This window comes from Pygocentrus nattereri, chromosome 7 (assembly GCF_015220715.1).
Source record: "Pygocentrus nattereri isolate fPygNat1 chromosome 7, fPygNat1.pri, whole genome shotgun sequence".
Lineage (NCBI taxonomy): Eukaryota > Metazoa > Chordata > Actinopteri > Characiformes > Serrasalmidae > Pygocentrus > Pygocentrus nattereri.
The window spans coordinates 23,761,177-23,785,997 of NC_051217.1; the positions used below are offsets into that span (position 1 = coordinate 23,761,177).

A 24,821-nucleotide genomic window follows, 5' to 3' on the forward strand; every position below is an offset into this window, starting at 1 on the left:
CCTATCTGGCCGTAAGAACGCTCGGGCGTTCGGAGTTCTATAACAGATGCGCATATTGGAACACAGCCTAGCTCTCGTGTGGCGCGCATGGAGACGGCATCAGAGCGGAGTGAAACAGTGAGGCTGTGGCGATTTGACGGTTAAATTGAGTTTAGTGGACGCTGTTCGCGTCGCCGGGACCTGCTGACCTGCTCGCCTCCGTGCCTGACCGCTGTGCCGCGCGGCCGGGAGTTTACGGCCTTTAGCTTAGCTCGCCACACTAGCCCGCTGTGGGGAAGTAAACAGGTCAGCGCAGCGGGAAGCGTCACTAGCCCGACGAGGTTGTGTGGTTTTTGTAAGTTTTTTAGGGAGTTTATCACGTTTGGACGCGATGGTTCTGTTAAAAAGTTTGTCGCCTCCTAACGAGGGTGTTCGGCACCAGCAGGCGGAGACGGCAGCGGTTCTAGACGGGAAAGAACTCGGAACAGGAACCCTCTACGTCGCCGAGTCGTAAGTGACTTCATTCATAACCTGCTGGTAACCGTTAGCCAGGCTAGCTGAGTTAGGGCCCGCGCTCTTGTGTGTTCTACAACGTTTAGCTAGCGCTCTTGTGTGTTCTAGAACATCTAGTTAACTAGCGCGTACGTGTGTTCTAGAACATTTGGCTAGTTCCTACGTGTGTTCTAGAACGTTTAACTAGCGCGTACGTGTGTGTTCCAGAACGCTTAGCTAGCGCGTATGTGTGTTCTAGAACGTTTAGCTAGCGCGTACGTGTATTCTACACGTTCCAGGACGTCTAGCTCGTGCGCGCTTGGGCTCTAGAATGTTTAGCAACTGCATGTTTGTGTCGTAGAACGCTTGGCTAACCTACTCTTATAAACAGATGGTTCTTAAAGGGTTCTTTAGTGAAGGGAATCGTTGCATTTAAACTGTTTCTAGCCATGTAAACCCTGTGCTTTAATGGTTCTTTGCATGGTGAAATCGTTCTGATGGAGAATGTTTTATGTGGTTCTATGTGGAACTTTAAAAAACAGGGTTCTGTATGGCACTAGACAAGAGATTATGCTATAGTTACAATGTCAAGCTTGTACCAGTAGAAGAGCCATAAACAGCACGTTTTACATCAGACTGAAGAACATTTCACTATGCGGAGAACCGTTTAAGCATGCAAGTGGTTTTTTTAAAGTGCTTGTTGTTTTATGTAGAACCAAAATCTAATCCTTGAATCCTAAAGAACCTTTTTAGAACCATATTTTTTCAAAGTGCAATGTATACTTGCACTTTTAAACATTTAGCTAGTGCATATTTATACCCTAGAATGTTTAGCTAGTGCATGCTTGCGTTCTAGAATGTTACGGCAGTACAACGTAAGTTTGTGTGCCCCGTGCTCTAGACAATGCACAGTGACTGCTACCCTCTTTAAAAAGATGGGTCTTTAAGGGTTCGATAGTAAGGAGAATGTTATCTAGAAACACGGATTCTAGATAGAACCATTTCAAGCTGGTTCTATGCATACTAAAATCATTCTTGTAGAATGTAGAGAATGTGTTGTGTATGCTTCTATATGGAAACTTTTGAAAATGGTTCTATATGGCACTAAAAAGGGGTACTGCTATTATTACGATGTCAAGCTTGAACCAATAGAAGAACGCTTTTTGGTGCTATATAGAACAATTTCGCCAAACGTGTCGTCTGATCTTCAGAGCCTGACCAAATCAGACTGAGCCATAAAACTGAGCCAATATCAGGTTCAGCTCAGTTTGGTCAGTTTTTCCAGCTCAGTATTAATGTTGTTTTGTTCCAGCCAGTCTGTAAAGCTTCTTACAGCCTGTTTAGTTTGGTGAATGGTATTGGGTTCATTTCTGGCTGATTCCAGGTTGTTTAGCTGTTCTTCTGTCACAACTGCCGACTGAAAAGCTGCTCAGTGGTGACGACAGTTTAGGAATTTAGTGTTGTCTCATCTTCAGAGTCAGACCAAATCGGCTGTCGGGCAAAAGTGACCTTAAGTGTCTGTTTTCTGTTTGTGGCAAAGGAAGAAGTGAAAACATTCAAATGGCTTGAGCATCTCCTACAGCTGTCAAAGTCGTTGATTAGCAACGGCATCTCAGCAGAGTGACGGTGTTTGTGAATAAACCCGTGATATTGTGGTGAAATATCAGCACGGTTAGAACGCATGCGGGAGTCTATATATAACACAAGTACACAGCCGGTGTGCCTAAGTGCTTTCTACTGTTGTCACCCTGTATGAGTATACGTCTCTAATGCTAAACGTAGAAGTGTTTCCTCTGCTTGTTCTGGGTGCACAGTGTGTTCCTAGGAGTGATAACGGCACTGATTGTTTTGTCTTTTAAAACACATGAAGCTAGAACCAAACAGTAACCTATCTTCTCAGGCGTCTGTCTTGGTTCAATGGATCAGGGATGGGCTTCTCGCTGGAGTACCCCTCCATCAGCCTCCACGCAATCTCTCGAGACCTAAGCGCTTACCCACAAGAGCACCTGTACGTGATGGTCAACAAAAAGCTAGATGGTAAGTTGTTTTAGACCTTGCAGGTAAGGAACGAAGTCCTTGGTGAATATTCTATCAAATATCAACATGAAGACAATAAATAGCCTACATTTTAATGTGTTTGTTCAGTCGTAACAGAGTTTTGGTCGCGGTCGACCCTTAAATCATGCTAAGCATCTTTTTAATCTGCATAAGTTCTCTTCAGTCTCTGTGTGGAAAGCTGTGTCTTTAACCGAAATCCCCGTGGTTTGCAGATGAAAATGAAGCTGAGATGCATGAGCGAGCTCCAGACGATGAAGGTGAAGAGAGCGACGATGACAGTGAAGATGGGGTCATCGCAGAGATCCGATTTGTACCCAGTGATAAAGCAGCTTGTAAGTGTGGGGTTAACTGCTCACTTGATTTAAAGCATGTTGGAGACAAGCAAACCGTTTACACAGCACTTTCTGCAGAGCTGCACAATGAGGGCCAAGAGTATTATGATTGTGATGTAGCATATTGCAGTTTGCAATGTACATTTAGAAGTAATAATGCATTTTAATGAGCTTATCTGTAAATGAGACTTGATGATTTAGATAATAAAGTGGATTTAGACAGACATGCATTTATCAGGTCGTGTGAATGGTCAGATGTGCTTACAGAGCAAATGATTTCTGTCATAGAATACTTGCATCCATATTGCAGCCTCAGTATGTGCAGCCCTTAAGTTTCTTGTGTGTTTTTTTATATATATATATATATATATATATATATATATATATATATATATATATATATATATATATATATATATGGCACACATACATATATATGAAACTTTCTTGCTGTTGTTGGAACAAAACCTTATCTCCATTTTTCCTTATCTCCAAGTTTTTCAGTTTTTGAAATATTTTGAAAATACCTGTTTGGTTTTTATATTGTGTGTAAATTTCATGATGAATGGGCCAAAAGAAACAGCCCAAAATGCCTTGGGAAAATGTCTGGTTCCATTGACTTACATTAAAAGTAAAGCAGGTTTTTTCCTTCTCCTGTAAAGTTACCATTTTGGAGATACAAGGTTTTGTTCCGACAACAGTGATTACATGTGCATGTGCATATATGTTTGTATGTGTATGTATGTAGTATGACTAACTACAACCCAATTTCCAAAACGTTGGGACACTGTGCATTATGTAAATGAAAACAATGTGCAAATCATTTAAACCCTGTATTTATTTGAAAATAGTAAAAAGAAGACTTCAAATGTTGAAAATGCAAAATCTTTTTGCTATTTGAAACACGTTCTAAAAACGTTGGGACGGGGGAATCAAAAGGCTGGTAAAGTTGTGTAATAATTAAAAAAAAAAAAAAACAACCTGAAGGTTCATTTGCAACAAGTCAGTAACATGACTGAGTATAGAAAAGCATCCCAGAGAGGCAGAGTCTTTCAGAAGTAAAGATGGGGAGGGATTCACCACTCAGGAACTCCTCTGAAAATCACTGTCTGTGAACATAGTTCATCACTTCATCCATAAATACAAGTTAAAACTCTACTATGCAACAAAAAAAATCATATATAAACAGGACTCGGAAATGCTGCCACCTTCTCTGGGCCTGAGTACATTTGAGATGGACTGAGGTGAAGTGGAAAAGTGTCTTGTGGTCTGATGAATTGAAATTTGAAATTCTTTTTGGAAACCATGGACACCGTGTCCTCCGGGCTAAAGACCCCTCAGCTTGATTTCAATGCACAGTTCAAAAGCCAGTATTCATGATGGTTTAGGGGTGCATTAGTGCACATGGCATGGGTGATGTGCTCATCTGTGAAGGCTCCATTAGTTTTGGCAACATCTGCTGCCATCCAGATGATCTTTTTCAGGGACGGCCTTGATTATTTCAGCAAGACAATGGACAACCACATCCTGCACATATTACCACCATATGGCTCTATAGTAAAAAAGTCAAGGTGCTAAACTGACCTGCCTGCAGTCCAGACCCCTCACTTATTGAAAACATATGGCACTTTATGGAACAAGAAATACGAGGAAGGAGACCGTGAACTGTTGAGCATCTGTTAAGCAAGAACAGGAACAGTGGTAAATAGGCCTCTGTCCCAACCTTTTTGGAACGTGTTGCTGCCATCAAATTCAAAATTGGATGTATTTTTCAAAAAACAATAAAATTAGTCAGTTTTAGCATTTGGTTTGTCTTTGTACTTGTTATTCTCTATGGAACCTTTTTGATGATGGTTCTGCATAGCTAAAAAGAGAATTTGCTGTAGTTGTGATGGCAAGCTATATATATATATCACACACACACACACAAACCCACTGGCCACTTTATTATGTTCAGTTGCTTGTTAACACACATAGCTAATCAGCCAATCACCTGGCCACAACTCCATGCATTTAGGCATGTAGAGGTGGTCAAGACAACTCACTGAAGTGCAGACCGAGCATCAGAATGGGGAAGAAAGGGGATTTAAGTGACTTTGAACGTGGCGTGGTTGTTGGTGCCAGACAGGCTGGTCTGAGTATTTCAGAAACTGCTGATCTACTGGGATTTTCACGCACAACCATCTCTAGGGTTTACAGAGAATGGTCCAAAAAAGAGAAAATATTCGGCAGTTGTGTGGATGAAAATGCCTTGTTGATGTGAGAGGTCAGAGGAGAATGGACAGACAGGTTTGAGATGATAGAAAGGCAACAGTGACTCAAATAACCAACCAAAATCTCTGAGGAACGTTTCCAACACCTTGTTGAAAGTGTGCCACAAAGAATTAAGGCAGTTGTGAAGGCAAAAGGGGGTCCAACCTTGTACTAGCAAGGTGTACCTAATAAAGTGGCTGGTGAGTGTATATAATATTAGTTATGTGTGTAGTAATGTGATTATTATCTCACTGTAAGCTTATGTTTTTCCACTATGTGTTCTGTGTATTGCAGTGGAGTCCATGTTTTCTGCTATGTGTGACTGCCAGGCTTTGCACCCGGACCCGGAGGACGAAGAGTCAGACGAGTTCGAAGGAGAGGAGTATGATGTGGAGGAGGCAGGTGAGGTGAAATTTCTCTCTTAACCGAGAGATTTGTGATGCGTTTAGGGCATTTTTCCCTCTAAGAGTCTTATTTCCTCTTTGTTGTTTGAGAGGTATTCCAACTAGTGGCACAGGACGTGTTGCATGGGTAGATGGAGGAATGGATTCTGGAAGCAAATTAAGTCAGTCAAGAAACTGAAGATGAAAATAGACTTCTGCCATTAGCTCCTTCGAGACCTACAAGCAGAAGCTTTTGAAATGGCCCCCTTCTTCCTTAAAGAACAAGGCTACATTGACATTTCTAGGTTGAAGTGGCACAAATCCGATTTTCTGCTCTAATGTGACTCAGATCTGATGCTTTCAGGTCTGTGTGGACACATCTGATCTTTTTAAATCAGACCTGAGCCACTTTCATATATCCAATTTGTGGCCATGTGACCTTAACATGACTCTCAGATCGTAATTCATGTGCCTTTTCTCCACTGCACTGCGCCATCATTCAGCGTTACAATGGCAACAGCGCCAAACAGACGTTAAAGCCTGTAAATGGTGGAAAAGCAGCTCATCTCACCTTTTTCTCCTTTGTCTGGCTCTAATAATGAAGCTGAGAGCTGATCAGAGTTAATGATCTTCTCAGTGAAGCTCGTTCTGCTCGTTAGTTTGTGCTGATGATGCAGTGATTCAGTCACGTGACGTTACTGAGTAGGATGAGCTCATGAGGCTCATTTCTGGACGCTGGTTCATCACATTAATGACAGATTTGAGTCACTTACCTAAAAGAGTGTGAACCGTCGTGTTGGAGAGATCGGATATGAGAAATGAGGCTTGTTATGTGAATGTAACTTAAGTGCTGGCGATAAGTCCTGACTTAGGGGGTCCAAACTTTTGCACATACCAGAATTTATTTATTTTTCAGTTTATCAAACGTATAGTGACTGCAATAATATTTGCATAAGTTTTTTTTGTTTGTTTTTTTAACTGCAGAGGTTGTGGTTATCTCTCCTCACTTCAAAAAAATATTAAAGGGTCTGGACTCACATCTCTGGACAAGCTGCTTCAGGATAATGGCTGTTGTAAAAGTGCTACACAAATAAAATTGAATTGACCATGTAATTTAATTGAATATCTCACTACTCTCCTCCACTGTCATGTCCAGAGCAAAGCCATGGCGATATACCCACATTTTACACCTATGAGGAGGGTTTATCACATCTGACAGCTGAAGGCCAAGCCACCTTGGAGAGGCTGGAGGGGATGCTGGCCCAGTCTGTGGCCGAACAGTTCCACATGGCTGGAGTTAGGACTGACGAACCATCAGCTGAGTTTGAAGGTGAACCCTTATTCCAACCCTGGCTGGGAAAAGAAAAATCAAAACTGACTTTTAGTTGCAGAACAATAACTTTAACATACTTTTACCAGTCTGTGAGTTTATTTATTTATTTGAAATATTTTCATATACATGCATTATCTGCAGTTCCATTTTGCACACTAATACAAAATATTATTTAAAAATTACTATATAAAAATGTTAATTCATAGATTTGATTGGGTCCCACAGTGTAAAAAAAAAAAACAATTCAGTTCCATAGAAATTTACAAGGATTATTATTTTAAATTCAATGCATTAAAAAAAGAGCTAGCTAGCTAGTTCTTTTGGGAGGTATCTGCCCAAACCCTAACCCCTAAATTTACACTCGTCTTTTTTTGCATTTTTTATTTTATTTTATTATTATTATTTTATTTTAGATATTTTTGAAAATATTATGCAGCAAAAGACTTACTTACTGTTACCTTCTAATCCAATATTTTTCAACTGTTTTTTGTGCCCAGCACTTTTAATGTGTTCTAAATGTTGTGTGGAAATATCTGTAAATAGTGCAGGTCTACTCTTACTGCCCAACTGTCATCATCCAGGTTGAATAAATAGAATTATAACAAGCTTTTTTGGTTTAAAAAAAATCTATCTGAATTAGAATTACACCACTGATATGTGTCAGTGGGCTACGCCGGTTTTCCATGGTTATGCTGTGCCAGTTGGCACATTTAGGCTACACCCATTTCCATCATTACTACAGAGTACACTCCATTTCCATGGTTATGATACATTCATTTAGATACAGTATACCAGTTTGTGTGGTTACACTACACTCATTCCTATGGTTACACTGCTCCCATGTCATACACATTTCCATAGTTGTGGTATGTAATCATGGTTATGCTACACCCTTTCCTGTGGTTATGCTACACCATCCATGGTCACAGTAGGAGTAATGAGTTGGGAGATGATGTGCACCCTTACTGGACTGAATGCTGTTACAGTGAAGATGAAGAGGCAGCAAAGGTTATTTATTATTAAATTAAAATGATTAATAAAAAAAAATAGTGACCCTTATTAAACTCACAACGGGTAACCCGCTCAACCTCTGCAATCTAACCCGTGAACACACACACACACACTAAAGCACACTTGACCAGAGCGTTGGGCAGTCCTATCCGCGGCACCCAGGGAGCAGTTGGGGGTTAGGTGTCTTGCTCAAGGGCACCTCAGTCATGTACTGTCGGCTTTGGGGATCAAACCAGTGACCTTCTGGTCACAATGTTGGTTCCCTAACCTCCAGCCCACGACTGCCCGCTTTCACATATTCAGAACTATAGAACAGAAGACGTAAAAAGAAAGTAATCTGATGAGGGCAGTGGTCATTGGAAATTGAAATTATGACTTTGTGTGAAAACATACTGAAGTGATGAGTGAAAAATGCACCTGCAAATGTGCTGGGATTTAATAATGATCAACCACCGGGTGGCAGTAGCAGACCAAAGGCTGGACTAGAGAAAGGATGCCAGGTTCATGCTTGGAGTGGGGAAGTACAAGACATTTTAATTAAGCTATAAGCAAAATAAGGCATTGGGTCATCACCGCAACTTATCGCCAGGTGAATAGTCTTCAGAAGGTAAAATGACCATGATAGCACTTGACAGGCTGGATGTTTAAGTGGGATCCCCAGTTAGTAAGGAGAGGCATTTTATCCATTTTCTATTACACACCGATCAGGCATAACATTCTGACCACCTCCTTGTTTCTATGCTCATTGTTCACTTTATCAGCTCCACTTACTGTATAGCTGCACTTTGTAGTTCTACAGTTACAGACTGTAGTCCATCTGTTTCTCTGATACTTTGTTAGCCCCCTTTTACCCTGTTCTTCAGTGGTCAGGACCCCCATGGACCCTCACAGAGCAGGTACTATTTGGGTGGTGGATCATTCTCAGCACTGCAGTAACACTGATGTGGTGGTGGTGGTATGTTAGTGTGTTGCGCTGGTCTGAGTGGATCAGACACAGCAGTGCTGCTGGAGTTTTTAAACACCTCAGTGTTGCTGCTGGACTGAGAACCAAAAATATCCAGCCAACCGTCCTGTGACCACTGAAGAAGGACTAGAGGATGACCAACACAAACTGTGCAGCAGATGAGCTGTCGTCTCTGACTTTACATCTACAAGGTGGACCAACAAGGTAATAGAGTGGACAGTGAGCGGACACAGTGTTTAAAAACTTCAGCAGCACTGCTGTGTCTGATCCCCTCGTGCCAGCACAACACACACAAATTAGAAACATATGGGCTACAGTATATGTATATGCACGTTTTAAAGCAGTAATATTTGAATATCACAACAAGAAAATATTTTAGACTGTAATGAATCAAAAACATGTAGACAAAAAGTTTGTGATGCCACTATGATCTTCCATGTCACATGCTTTCTTATATACACACACACACGTGTATGTGTATGTGTGTGTGTGTGTGTGTGTGTGTGTGTATATATATATATTATTATTATTATATAGTTTTTTTCTATTTTCTTTACTGTTTTTAAAGATATTTTGATTTCCTTTTAACGTGATGTTGAACGATTTAGATGTATCATGAGTTTAAATTTTTCTATTAAAAAATGCTGTCCCACATTTTCAAGTCACTACCCAAACAGTTTTAATCCCCCAATTTTAACCCTTATTTTAGCCACGCCCCTGCGTTTTAGAGCAGAAGGTGAATCTGCATCCTGGTCCCTCATGGCCACGTGGTGAGCAGTTAGATCTCATTGTTTTGAAGTTAAATGTGTCCCAAGTCTGAACGTCGGTGTGGAACGTTAAGAATTATCTCTACAAAAACATATTTTCTGCTATTAATTATGTGATTCAATAAAATTCTGATCAAAAAGAATTCTGCTCAAAATGAGCTAAAATGGTCACTAACGAAACATTTGGTAACGTTTTTGGTAGTGCTGTGATTGTTTTGGTAGTGACAAAATAGAACGTTTCAATCATTTGTTTTAATCAAATTAATATAATTATGTTATAGGTTCACTCAAAGCAAAGGGATTTTAGTCCAAGTCCAAAATGCCGTCAACTCTGATTTGGAGCCAGTTCGGCAGAATGATCCACATTTATATACGTCTTTATCCCTGAAAACTGTCTGAATGTGCTCGTATTGATGACACTCTCTTATACTTTGTTCCTCCTGTGTGTTTGTTGTCCAGCCTAATAGATCTATAATCAGTGGAGTCTTCTGAGAAGCTCAGTAGGTGATATTTATGTGGTTTCTGTTTTCTTCTTTCCATCTCTCTCCAGACGGGATGGAAGTTGACCCAAATTCTGCAGAAGCTGGACAATTTGACGATGCTGACGTAGATCACTGGTAATCACTCAGCTTGGGAAAATAATTATATATATATATATATATATATATATTAGTGTATATGGATTGTTCTCCAATTGTAGTGGGGAACCAGTGTCGTAAAGGTTGCAGGGCTTAAAAAGATGCTTAAAATCTGAGGCACAGCTCCAAAAGTCGGTATGTACATTTACACAGTTGAGCTAAGATTAATTAACACTTTTCCCCCAAGATTCTGATTTCTTTTGTTTCATAGTCGCTCTGCATGTGTAAAACAGCTAGCCACATAACCAGTTTTAAACATTTGAGAAACTTATTCATATAAAACAGTGTTTTTAAGAGGTTTAGCTTAGAGACTTATAGAATCATGTTTGCTTTTTAATATCATTAATATACTATATTTAATATAATTATTATACACTGGTCACTATATTTAATTAATTTATTAATAATTTTGTTTATCTGGCTGCTCAGAACTTCTATATGTGACCAGTGTTATGAGCGTTAATGGCTGGGTAATTAAAATTGTCAAAATTATGCCGTATATCATTTTCTTTACTGATTTGCACAAGGTCACCTGAGCAGCCAACGAGTCAGACGATTTACAAAATCCTCAGTTTTAACCAGAATGTCACTGGTGTTGCACCATATTCATACAACACCAGTGACTGTAAAATATGTTTGGAATTAAGCTCCTTTTTGCATATATGATAATAGGAGACGTTAATGGACATTAAGACATTAAGATTTAGTTTTGGGATGAAAAATATATTTTCTAAAAACACGTCCACCTGAATTCCCACTTCAAATGGAGAATGACCCATATATGCCCTAGGCAGGTACTGAGGAGTGCACAGTAAAGGTATTTTGCAGTGAGTAGCTATTATATTGCTTTTTTTATTGTGTTGTGCCTCGCAATGTGTTAAAAACACACTCATAAATCAGTGAAGTGATGTTAAAGCATGTGCGAGAACAGATCATGGATGTCGCAAGATGCAGCAAAACACTGTTGGAGCGGCGCTGAAACCAAACACAATATTACACGATGTTTAAAAACAAAAAGCCACAGTATGAAGTTTGAGTTTTACATTGTCACGTCTTCTGTGAGTTTATCGGCTGGTTGCACAGCAGGAATCTGATTACTGCCTGACCCGGAGCTACCCCATTGTCTGATTACTCAAGTGCATGTAAACTTGTTGATCGGATTACTGCCAAAATCTGATTTTCTGCAGTTACCGGATTATTCAGTGCATGGAAACGGACTCAGTGATAGTTTTGTTATTCATCAGTTTCATCTTTGCCTTATTGTTACAATTAAATTCACGTCTGGTATAAATTTGTGCATAATAGTTTAATAACCTGTAAAAACTGCTTGATTTGCAGTTATTAATATAAAATATAAATATAATATAAAATACATGAAACAGTAATAGTGCTAATCTGTGCACATGGCAATTCAGTGGAAAAATAGATGTACTTATTTTACATGTGCATTAATATAAACAAATGCTGTAACTAGTCCATTTTCCATTTAAAGACATTTTACCCCATACTTTTGTTTTATACTACTGACTCCACCCACAAAAAAACAATAAAAAACAGCTCATTCAGAAGCATCTCATGCTGCAATTATACAGCATTTTAAATGTTGTTTCAGGAAAATAATAATCCTTGTGCCGCCTTACAGACATTTTGTTTATTTCACATTTTATTCTTTCTAGTTGTTGTAATTTTAGCTCTATAAAGTTTGGTGAGCAGGGGGAGCAGTGCAATGCTTTTTTTTTTTTTTAAACCTAACTTTGGATTAAGTGTCACTCTGGTTATAGGACTTATTTGCATATTGTTCTATGAGTATACTACTCAGTGGGCAATATTGCTATAACAAGCAATACATAGTGCAGCCCTATTACATAGAAGATAAGCACCTTTCAGAGTTGGATATCTTTGAGGTCAGAGCAAAATATTTTATCTGTGAATGCAAAAAGTGATGTAGTTCCTCTCCAGGAATCTAAGCGAACATTTTCCGGTCTTGCCCCACAGCTGAATAAGCCCGAGTGTGTCCATTGTGCTATTAAGCCCCGCCCACTTTACTCTTATAAGATGTACCCAGATAGTTTCTTTTAATCATTGTGTTTACATGCAGCTAATATCTGATTTTCTTAAGTTATCAGATTGTCAGTGAATAATCAGCATGCTTACATGCACTTAATAATCCAATAACCGCAGAAAATCAGATTTTGTCAGTAATCAGTAAATGTTTACATGCACTTGAGTAATCAGATAATGGGGAAGCTCCTGGTCTACATAAGTTAGACAGTAATCAGATTTCTGCTTTATGACCAATCAATAAATTTGCAGAAGACGTAACATAACATAAACATAACAAACATAAAACTCACTTTTTTTTTTTATTGATCCACTTTACCTGAAAATATGAAAGTACATCATCTAGAAGATTAATAATATTTAAATACTTCATTTCATCAATTATGTAGTGCTTTGCTGTGTCTTGTGGCGCTTTTTTCCGATACCACCATCTGTTTTCCTACATGCCCAGACTGAGAAATCTGAAAGAAATCAGAGTAAGAGTTTACAGCTCTGAGAAATCTGATTACTGAGCTAAAATCCAGCCTCTTTATCAGATTTATTAATCAGATTTCTGGACCTTACTCCGATCTAAGAACTCAAAGTGTGCTGTTTGCACGACCATTTGAATAATCAGATAACTGTAGAAATCCAATTGTGATGTGCATGTAAACACGATGATGATGATGATGATGATGATAAATGAGTCTGAGTAGCGCGCCCGCAGTAGTTTTACTTTACCATGCGCTGTATTATGTCTTCAGTTTTTTGAAGCTGTATTGAAATCAGGACCCACTTATTACTGATCTTTATGATGTATTTAGATCTCGTGTGTCTGTATCTAACTGTACGTTGTGTTCCTGCAGATGGAGCTCAAGTCTCCAACACTAGCCGAAGCACTTCAGGGCCTCAGAGTGATACCGACTCTGTTCACCAGGCTCTTCCGCACTGCCCTGTGCCCTCGGTGGAACTCTCTGGGCTGTTGTTCACCAAAGCCCTCGTTTCCCCAGCTCTAACACACCATTTCTGTTTTTGATGTTGTGTTTTGTACTTTTCCTTAAGACCAAATTCTATCAGTGCTGTTTGTATGAAATATCAGGAAATAAAATAGTTTTTGTACAAAGCATTTGTGTCTCAGTCTCCCTGCAGAACTATGTCCCTTTTGTGTTTTGAGGCAGTGATATATTGAGGCATGAACGGGTTGCTTGGATCAGCACTGGCTAAAAATGCTCAGACTATTTTTAGGACCTGTTATTAGGACAGAGATGATGACTTTCGTGTAAATCCTTTTTTCTACAAGCTGGATTTTTCTGTTGGTATCTTCTGATGTCCTGCTCAAGCCGCACCCTGAGGAAGACCCATTGCAGTCACAACCTGTCAGTGTTTTTTTTTTTTTCCCCTTTTATCCTTTGATATTCCAAGTTTATTATAAAGGTACACTAGAGGTAAGCCTTTCTCAGCCTGGAATACTTTATTTTTGAGAGCGTTCCTCTGGTGGTTTTTAGGACAGTCATGATTACTTGGCAAAACCTGATTGAATTAATAATCGATTAAAATTAATCTTGATTAATATGAATGATACTTGATAGCTTTATATATAGCCACTGTTAAATTGTCTGCCACCTTAAATTTACTGATAAATCTGCCTCTGAAGTCTGCCCCCTTAAATGTGCTGGTAACTTAAAACCACTGCTCCCTTAAAGCCACTGTTATCTTGTATCCACTGCCTCCTTAAATTTAGTGATGCCTTAAATCCACTGCCACTTTAAATCTCGGGCTGCCTTGACTGAATTGCTACTTTAAGTCTGGTGCTTCACTGATTAAATCTGCCATGCTAAATTTACTGGTACCTGAAATTTGTTTCTACCTCAAATGAGCATAAACACACACTTCTCATACACGTGTTTTTAGAGCCTAAATATTAAAGACATGAAAATTTTAGTCTACATTTTACAGGCAGTTTAGCAGTTCATTCGATACATAATAAGTTATAGTATTAGGCTCACATTAAACCACTGAAGCACCAGACAATGTGGTCTGGATAAAGTCCTTTAACCAGTTTTTGGCCTTTCAAACTTCAGTTTTCCTCCTGATGATGTAATCCCTGACCAGTATTAGTCTGATGACTGAGCTGGCTCTGCGTGCTGATGAGTGGTTGCTGATGATTCAGCGCAGATGGTTCTCCAGTCTGCTTGGGTGGTAGATGATGCCATCTGGCTTTTTGCCAGGATTATAAAGCAACTGTATTCCTGCTCCATAGATAACCAGAAGAGAGAGAGAGGGACTGATTGAGTTGGCGATATTTCTGTACCTGTGAAAGGATTAAATCTAATTGCAGATTGCAGCAGGGATTGAAGACACAGGAGGGACACCAGAAGTGATCAGTAGGACTAAACTTTGGATACTGTTGTGTTACACATAGAAAGAGGCTGATTTCAAAGAGGCAGCGTATCTTCACACTGATATCCATGTGTTTGATGGTATCCTTGGGGGTACACTGTTACATATAGCCCCCCGCTAAATGATCTCATTAGCACGATTTCATTAATCACATTCTTAGTAAGTCATGATCATGTGATAAGCGTCTCTAAACTGAGCTGATTTCAGCACATGCTAAAAAGAGAGCTGTGTTAAATTGACCAGTTAAAGCGTGTATTACTCTACATTCTTAAAAAAGATGGTTCTTTGGTCAAGAAAATCTTTCTATGTAGAACCACGGACATGATTAGAGGTTTCATGATTAGAGGGTTCTTTGCACCATGAAGAGGTTCTTTAGATTGATGGATGTGCATGAAAAGGCTTGTATATAGCCCCAAAAGGGTTCTTCTGTTGTTACGCTCTTAAAAATGATGGTTCTTAAAGGGTTCTTTAGTACAGAAAATAGTGCTATGTACAACCATGAGCACTCAAAGAACCATTTGTATGGTTAAAGGGTTCTTCAGATTGATGGAGAATTTGTGGTATGTGGTTCTATATAGAACCATTTTTTCAAAAGGGCTCTATAGCACCCAAAATGGTTCTGCTATTATTATGATGAAGCTTGTTATAATACAAGAACCCTTTTCAAAAAAGGTTCTATGTAAAACCATCTAGAGTGCTTTCTTTATCAATCTGAAGAACCATTTGATGATGCGAAAAACACTTTAATTTTGCAATGGGTTCTTTGAGTGCTCAAGGTTGTGCATAGCACCATTTTTGTTTACTAAAGAGCCCTTGAAGAACCATCATTTTTAAGAGTAACAATAGAAGAGCCCTTTTTGGTACTATATAGAACCCATTTTAAAAAAGTTCAATGTAGAACCATCTACAGCACAGTCTTCAATCTGACCTTTTATGATGCAAAGAACCCTTTAATCATTGTGCTTGAAGCTAGTGAGCAAGTTGCCCTTGTGTGTTTGCTGAGGTGTATTTCAGGTTTGTGTTCATTGCGGATTTGGGGCTAAATGGCCTGTGATTGGTCTTTTTGCATGTCAGTCAAATGGCCCTATTATTCCTATTATGGATCTAAAAGCTACCCAGTTTGTCTGATGAGCCTGTATTTCCGCAGTCTTGTGCAGTTTGCCCTTTTGCCTTCAGAACTGCCTTAATTCTTTGTGGCAGACATTCAGCAAGGTGTTGGAAACATTCCTCAGAGATTTTGGTTGGTTGAGTCACTGTTGCCTTTCTACCATCTCAAACCAGTCTGTCCATTCTCCTCTGACCTCTCACATCAACAAGGTATTTTCGTCCACACAACTGCCGCTCACTGGATATTTTCTCTTTTTCGGACCATCCTCTGTAAACCCTAGAGATGGTTGTGTGTGAAAATCCCAGTAGATCAGCAGTTTCTGAAATACTCAGACCAGCCCGTCTGGCACCAACAACCATGCCATGTTTAAAGTCACTTAAATCCCCTTTCTTCCCCATTCTGATGCTCGGTCTGCACTTCAGCAAGTTGTCTTGACCACCTCTACATGTCTAAATGCATTGAGTTGCGGCCATTTGATTGGCTGATTAGCTATGTGTCTTAACAAGCAACTGAAAAGTACCTAATAAAGTGTCCTGTGTGTGTAATTATAAACACACACACATTATATATATATATATACACACACACACATATATATATATACACTACATACCTAAATGCAGTGAGTTGCGGTCATGTGATTGGCTGTGTTAACAAGCAGTTGAACTTTTGGCCGCTGAGTGTACCTATACAATGCATGTCCTGTGAATACATTCCAATGCTCAACAAATGGCAGTGTATTTTGATAATGTTACCCTCTTGATGTAACCTGGGCTTTTCTAATGTTGAACAGTGCATACGTAAACAGTACCCTCATCTGGCTGATGTGGGTGGTCCAGCCTAAACAGCTCTAACGGTCTCCTTCTCTCTGTTCAAGTCGAAGAAACTTACCATGAGAGAGCTAACCACCAAGCGAAAACTTACCTAGCAGGCATAACTGCTTTATTTTGCTTTATTCAAAATATGCAAAAATGTCAGCAGGAAAATACAGACACTTGTAGTCGACCTTGAAATATTACATGGACACTTGAAATATTCAAAATGTAAACATCCCCAGGTGCTCGGCCTTTTAAACCTGCCTATTTGCTTGATCTAGACTCCTGGCCTCCTTTCTTTACTGCAAGTTTATTAAGACCTGGGCTCAGTTTCTGAGCTGCTGAGCTGATGTTCAGTGTTATTGTTGGTTGAACTGCAGCTGAAATGCATTTTGGTGATATGACTGGTGTAGATTTGTGCAGAACTGTGTAGAATTGAGGTGTAACCTCTGTCCCATAGACTGCTGTTGGGGTAGGAGAGTCAGAGCACATGACATTGCAGTGCATGCTGGGGACTGTAGTGCAGCACATTGTGAAACTGGCTAATATTAATAGAAAACTGAAATACTTTTACGGGCTGGATGGGATTGTGTGGCAGGCGTGTTAAGGCCCACGGGCCTTGTGTTCGCGCATGGGCTTTAAAGGAAGGTATTGATAGAAGTATCATTTAGGCATTGTTAATGAAGTCAAGGCATCAGTATTAGTTTTGATATTGGAACATTTTGAACAACAGTGTCCTGTGACCACTGATGAAGGACTAGAGGATGACCGACACAAACTGTGCAGCAGCAGATGAGCTGTCGTCTCTGACTAGTAGAGTGGACAGTGAGTCGACAGTGTTTAAAAACTCCAGCAGCACTGCTGTGTCTGATCCACTCAGACCAGTGCAACACACACTAACATACCACCACCACCACATCAGTGCTACTGCAGTGCTGAGAATGATCCACCACCCAAATAGTACCTGCTCTGTGAGGGTCCATGGGGGTCCTGACCACTGAAGAACAGGGTAAAAGGGGGTAACAAAGTATCAGAGAAACAGATGGACTACAGTCTGTAACTGTAGAACTACAAAGTGCACCTGTACAGTAAGCGGAGCTGATAAGATGGACAATGAGCGTAGAAACAAGGAGATGGTCAGAATGTTAGGCCTGATCGGTGTAATTGCCAATCCTATTGTCAGGAGATCATAACTTTGATCCCTGATGATGCCACAGCCATCCATAAGTGGGAGTTAGAGATAATAACAGTCCTCTCTCTCTGTCTTTGGCTGGTTATGATAGTCCTCACTTTCCCGCAAACACTCTGCACTATGCTGACATCTGATAGCTGATGGAACAGAATTAGCTGTTAGTCTCCTCCAAGAACGTTGAGCAGTTCAGTTAGTTTTATTAAGACGTGGTGGAGCCTCACGTGTCTCGGAGGATTCTCGTGCCAGCCTTCACCCTCCCAGCTTGGCAGCTTCGTATTAGGAATACCTCTAAAAGCAGTGGTGGACAGTAACTGTAACTGGAGTAAACGTAATTAGTTTCTGTACTTAAGTATTTTTTCGTGTATCTGTACTGAAGTTTTTCCGTTATTGGGTGACTTTTTACTTTCACTCCACTACATTTCAAAGTCTAATATCTGAATTTTTCCTCCACTACATTTTGAGAAATCTGTCATTCCTTTTGGTTTCTGTGTGTATAAAAACGTAACATGTCAAAATGAAAGAAGCGCAAAGCAAGAGCACCAATCAGGGCACACGGTTGAACACGGTTCAACGTCAGCGCAGCAGCGTAAAATTTTGGGAGAGTCTGTTCAACATAAATGATGAACTAACCTAACTTTGTGTAAATAGAGCACAATATAGAAATATGTCCACATATGCAGTCGTGACTGACGCGGCTTTTTTCTGAATTTATACAAACAACATTTCATTTTATAGTAAATTAGTTTGGGCTGCTTTATATTTATGAACAGAGGCCTACAGATCAACATAGTAAAGGAGCTCATTTGTGATCCTGAGTTTAAAGCCAGTATTTATTAAACTTAAACTTGGAACTAAGTTGTAAATAAATCTTAAACTGAAACTTTGCTTGTGTGTAAAAGTGATTTCAGAGCCACTCGGTTCTCCCTGATGGAAACTGTTTACCTTCAGTGTTTTGTACTTATGATCATTTTAATAGACGTCAGCGTCACTAATTAATGACGTTCTATTAAAAGACTGGTTTACCAAGAGAGACGCTGGAGGATTTTCACCTAAAATGAGATCATGAAGCGAGTCTTGTTATAAAAATGATAACAGGACATCAGAGCCAGAATTAATCTTTTAGTACTTTTACTTTTGATACTTAAGTAGATTTGAAGGTAAATACTGAGTACTTTTACTCAAGTGGCAGTCTAAAGGGAGGAACTTCTACTTTTACTGGAGTAATATTTTACTTTGGGTGTCTCTAAACTCAAGTACATGGTTTGTGTACTTCGTCCACCAAGTCATAAGCTATTTAAAGCCTTTTGGTGCTCAAGCACATCTGTTAGCTCCTCAAAAATACAAGTGAGGCTAAGCATCAGTTAGCTGACATAATTGCTTGCAGTAAAAGGAACACACAACAAACTGTTTACTGCATTTATTCCTTTATTGCAAGGTACAATTTAACCAGAGATCCAACCATGTGCAAAAATGTGTGCACCCCTTGGTCTAAGTGAAAATAAGTGAACACATCCTCGACGGAGAACACACTGCTGCACATTTTAATGCATCATTACTGTTTATTTGCTGAACTGAAGATCATATTGGAGAAAAATAAACCATAAGATAACCCTGTGCAAAAGGTATGGCACTCTTAATAGTTTATGTTAGATTTAAGCAAATAAATAGAATTTGTGCACTAAAATCACACTATTTGCACTACCTCTAAGGAACGTGTAACTTTGACTCTGAAAATCAACAAAACGTCACCTGGCTGGGGGTGATCAGACTTTTGCATGTAAGAATAATACAAGGATTTACAAACTTGGTCTGACACAGTAGAAAAAGCAGTGCGTTGAATTTGAATTCAAATGTACATCATGTACATCCACGTGAATGAAACATATAGCATCAACACAGTCATTGCCAAGAAATAAACTGAAAGACACAACACTGTTGATGTCATATTGAAAAATGTACACATTTGAATCAGCTAAATTAAACGCATCACTCCTTTCAGTGTCTGAATACAAGCGGTACAAGGAATGTGCTGTTTGTATACGTTTCTCAAGACGGTCCTGGTTTAGAAATGCACCGCTGACATGTGCTTTGTCTCATCCACGGCTCACACTGGACTCTAAGCGTTGCTGCCTGAGACACGTCTCTCTCTCTCTCTCTCTCTCTCTCTCAGTCCAAAGGCACCTAGTCTTATTAATACTAATAGTCACTGTTATTTACATTACAGTTCATGCATAGCCTTCATGCTGCTTTGTTTTTCAGGAATGTTGCACTGCATTGTATAGATCACATTCCAGAAATGGTCAGGGTTTTATTGACATACTGTAAAAGTTAACCCTTAGAAGTCGCAGTTATGATCAGCGGTGATCAGATTACTGACAAAATCTGATTTTCGGCTGTTATCGGATTATTAAGAGCCTGTAAACACACTGTTTTTGTTGTTTCTTGACATTGAAACAAATAGAAAAAGTCAGTAGTTAAGATTCAATCCTGCTGATACAGAATGTAACACAAATGTAAAGGTACTTCATTACATTCATATGAAATTTCATAATGACATGTGGCAAAATGACAGTAATATGTTTGACTTCTAAGGGTTAAGCTGAACATGAATGATGGAGAAGTCCAGTTTAGGCTTCAGAGTATTTAAAAGAGTATTTGTGCCAGTAACATCCAGCTTTTGTGCATCGTCTGCCTTCAGTAACATTACAGTCACCTGTAACAGTCCGCACTCTACATATGTAGCAGCAGCTCAGCAGATTAATGCTGCTGAATTTAGTCGATTATTCTTTCACATCCTCCTATAAAACTATTTGGTTAAGTTAAAAATCCTTAAGCGAGCGCTTTGAACCAGCCCTGTTTAACCCCTTAAGACTTGTAATACTGTGACTACTATGAGCTGTAGAACTATGAGCTGTTTTTCTCTGTAGGAAACATGAACGGAATTGGAATGAAAACGGTCCCTATCGGACCCTCTGTAAACAACAGTATTCCAACACTGATGTTTTTGGTCCTGTTTACATTCCTCCCCACTGGAGGAATCACTGTGTCACTGCTTCTCTGAATTAGGAGGTCATTATGTAGTCATAATATAAATATTGCTGCAAGCGAACCAACACCCCTGACCATTCAGTCAACAGCACGATGTTACGCTGACGTTTTTTCACAGTCACTGTGTCGTTGCCCCCGGCTGTAAATAGTGGGAACTTGTAGAGAGGAGAATTTCCACTCTGTAAGGTCATGCTGGTTTCTCAAGCGCTAGGGCGCGCTTCCGAGCGAGTCCAAAATGAATGGGTTGATATGGAGCATTTGAGCAAAATCATAGTTTATAAATGCTTAAATATTTTTAATGTAAAAGAATACAATCATATCCTGAACACACAGCAGCAGAAAAATTTTAACACTGTTATATTTTTAAGAGCTTTTAAATTCGAGTTCTTCTACTTTCTAAAATTAAGGGAAAGTTCTGGGCGAGTGATTAGAAACTATTTTAACTTTTTGTCTTTAGCCGTTGAGCGTTATTTACTCCCATTCATTGAGGACTCCCTCGTGGGCGCCCTCTGCTGTTTAGCAGTCCTGTTTTTGATATAATGGGGGAAATAGGAAGTGGCCAGGCTCCTCATAAACCAGCTCTGATAGTGTTATCGAACTTCCACCTGCGCCGTTTAACAGAGCAGCAACAGAGGGTCTCTGGCGTTCAGCATCCCTCATCCCAGCTCGGTCAATAGAAGAGCAGTTTATGTGTTAGTTATGTTAGTTCCTCTAACATGAGCAGAAAGGCTAGTCTGACATGGCTAAAGCTCGTCGCGCAAAACAAAAACATTTGAACTCTATGAATCTGTGCATCTGCTGCTGTGAGCTTTTTATCACTGTGCGGTGCACAGGGGCAGCCTGGTAAACATAATATGCTGCGGCAGAGAGCGGAGCCACACATCCCACCTCTGAAAGAGCATATCCATGTCAAAGCAGCTGCATTCAGATGGAGGAATGTGTTCTGCAAAGATCCACGTCAGAACCGTGAGGAATTTGCCTGAGATAGGTTTTGCAAAGAAGTCCTGAACACCATAACCAGTCCTGAACACCGTAACTAGCTCAGAGACACAGCGTCGTATTTCTACAGTACAGTACTGATCACCGAGCTGCAGTGGGGACGAGTCGGTTTCTCAGAAGTTTTAATCAGACCTCTGTGACGACCATCTCCAGAGTTTTAAATACACCAGTGAATAAATGTTTGTCTTGGAGCATTTTAATCACAGATGTGAGTAAATCTGTCCTGTACAGCCTGTTCATGACGAGCAGAGCTTTTAGACTGAAGCTGAACATTTTTAAACGTAATCGAGTGGAAACTCATGTGAGGCTGTTTAGTTGAATTACTGGTGCATTAGGAACGCAGCAATGATTTTGAGCAGTATCAGTCATTGTTTACAGTGTGACCGGAAGCTGTTTAACACTACGATTTCCTCTTCCGCATTAAGGAACACGAAGTGTGAAAATGGTATGACTACATTTCTACAACACTAATGCAGCACTACATATAAAAACACCAGCTGTTGTGAAATAAAGCTTATATGTGTCACACCTCACCTAAACAACAGACGGCGGCAAAGCATCAGAAAGCATCTATACCATCCTAGGAGTGGCTTAGTTTAAACCCACCCCTGGGATCTTTAACTCATGTGGTTCACCTGTGTCTTGTCTTCCTGGCTTTATAAGCCCTCAGGAAGTCGGGAGCTTTATAGTGTCTGTGTGCTGTATAGTGTCAGTGTGTCACAATTGGTTCCTCCCACTCCCCCATGTGCCTTGTTTACTTCCCGGTCGTCCACGTGTTTTCTTTGGTTTGGTTCTTAGTCCAGCCCCCTTATTTAGTGACTCCGTCCCTGATTGTTTCCACCTGTTTTGGAGTTCACACTTCAAGGTGTTTTGCTCTGTTTTGCTCAAGTAAATCCACTTTGAAAGCAAGAACCTCCCTTGTGTCCTGGTCTGCATTTGTTGTCAGCTGGTTAGCGTGACGTATTCATGTGAGGTTGCCAGTTAAAAGCATGCAGCCAATTCAAATGAAGTTCTATCAGACAAAATGCATCAGCTTTAAAGTTCATAAGGGAATTTCTGCGGCATTCAGTCCACGCCCTCAGAGAAAAACAGCTTAGGCTCAGAGCTCGTCTGCACGCTGATAGGGATCTGCAAAATGTCCTCAAGGTCTGTTCCTTATGGAAGCCCATTTCCACCAGAAAGGTGGATAAAAAATCACACAAGACTGCCTACATTTTTTTGTTCTACTCACTTTCTGGCAGCTGTATGTTGATATTTTGACTTAGAAACTCTAAATATTGGCTAATGTCTTCAAAAACTTTGACTTCGGCTGCGTTCACACAGCAGGTAAAAGTGGCCCAAATCTTATTTTCTCACCAAATCTGATTTTTTTGTTTGGCTGTTCGCATTATCTTTTAAATGTGATCTGTATGCAACATCAGTCTGAACAGATCAGCTCCGATACTGACCCACATGCGCTAAAGATCAATGCTTTACGAGGCGGCTCGCCCAGAGGTAAACAATCACGACTGCCATTGAACGCCTGTCACTCCCGGAGCTTCAGTTTAATCTTTGCCAGCATCGCAGGAGCGATTATGAAGTTCAAATGTTTGACAGCTGGACTCACCCAGAATGTGTTAAAGTTCGCTGTAAAAGGACACAACATTCGGCCACTTCTTTGGTTTGTGTCCTCAGATTCTTGAAACTGTTTTTGATGCTGTAGCCTCGGCCTCCTCTGGCTGCGTTCGATCATTTCGTTCTAAACCTCTTCAAACACTGAGCGGCTGCGATACGTCTCTTAAGTTTTTGGTACAGAAACATCAGCTTAAATATTTATGAGTCTCAGCAGCGCGAAATTATTATGAATGCGGAGTCGGACTGATGTAAAAGTCACATGAATTCAGATCTGGCTGTTCAGATTGAGTCACGTTGCCACAGATCGGGATACAGATCAGATTTCAGTACCACATATGAAAGCGTCTCAGAATTGAGAATGCTAGATTCAGTGTGTTTATCTGTTCACACTGACACACAGACACACACCTGTGTCACATTTGAGAAAAAAAAAAACAGATTTGGGCCACTTTTACTAGCTTTATGAACGTAGTCTTATTGTCATGTAATAATGAAAAATAAAGACAAAATTCAACATACGTTAATGAATTAATAATTAAATAATGAGTTTTTGAACTTCAAGGAATTAAGTAAATATTTGGTGATGTCAAAGTACTGAGCCACTATTTGAAATACATATTTCAGAATAGAATATAAATATAATTCGTCCATGATTTATTCCTCTCAGTTTCTGGCAGCAGTAGGTCAAAATTTTTATCTTGTGACTTATTATCACCAAATAATTCAACATATTACAGCTCAGAATTTTGTCAAGCCAATTTTTTCTTCTCTCTCTAGGAGGCATGAGCTTCCAAAATCAATGGATAACTATTATGAAACTAATGTGCAGGTGTTTAGGTTCTGCATGAGAGGAACTGCAGTAAGGATCCACATACAGACCCTTAGGGGTTAAACTGCACTGACAGCATTGGGACAAAATAACACTGAAATGACCTTTTGGTGCTTATAAAATGTGCAACAGTAACCAGTATATAAGGCTTCTTCACTGAAGAACTTCCAGGGTTTTTTTTACAGGCCTCCAGTTTCATTTACTTCTCCTTCTTCCGCTCGATAATGTCGGCTATGCTCTTCACAGAAAGAGCCAGAATGACTTTATCAAACAGCAGAACTGAGGCTGCCATGCCTGTGAAGAGGAGAGAAACAGGAAACAACCCTGATTAAACAGCTTCTGCTTCACTGCATCATGTAACAAGAGTAGTTCTCAAAGGCCCCGTTCTAATACTCTTTAACGTGCCCTTGCCCACTTCCGCTCAACACTCGAATGTGTGCCACTCCCACTCGACTCCTGCCACTGGAATCAATGGTGTCGTCTCCTTGAGTCGACACAAGGGGTTTTTACACATTAGATTAAACCATTTTAACTTACTGACCCGCACTCCTCTATGTGTCATTTTT

The 24,821-nt window shown here is 39.9% G+C and overlaps 2 protein-coding genes across 4 annotated transcripts in view; one reads left to right on the plus strand and one right to left on the minus strand.

The window, feature by feature from the left end:
* On the plus strand, positions 1-13,348 carry clns1a (chloride channel, nucleotide-sensitive, 1A). Of its 2 annotated transcripts, XM_017704163.2 has the most exons (7): positions 4-489; positions 2,372-2,508; positions 2,742-2,861; positions 5,409-5,516; positions 6,654-6,827; positions 10,123-10,189; positions 13,117-13,348. In XM_017704163.2, coding segments are annotated over exons 1-7 (726 nt in total). In that variant the 5' UTR covers positions 4-370; the 3' UTR covers positions 13,118-13,348. The 2 variants fall into 2 exon arrangements, with proteins under 2 accessions (XP_017559651.1, XP_017559652.1); XM_017704162.2 differs by lacking the exon at positions 13,117-13,348 and having other exon boundaries at positions 1-489; positions 10,123-10,193.
* The window catches only part of aqp11 (aquaporin 11), a 21,470-nt gene continuing 3,380 nt past the window's right edge, over positions 6,732-24,821 (minus strand). The window contains exon 3 of one of the 2 annotated variants that reach the window (XM_017704161.2): positions 6,732-6,850. In XM_017704161.2, coding sequence (XP_017559650.1) covers positions 6,795-6,850 — 56 coding nt within the window. In that variant the 3' untranslated portion in view covers positions 6,732-6,794. Of the gene's footprint in view, positions 6,851-21,270; positions 24,550-24,821 lie in introns of those variants that run through there. The other variant, XM_017704160.2, reaches the window with a different exon arrangement.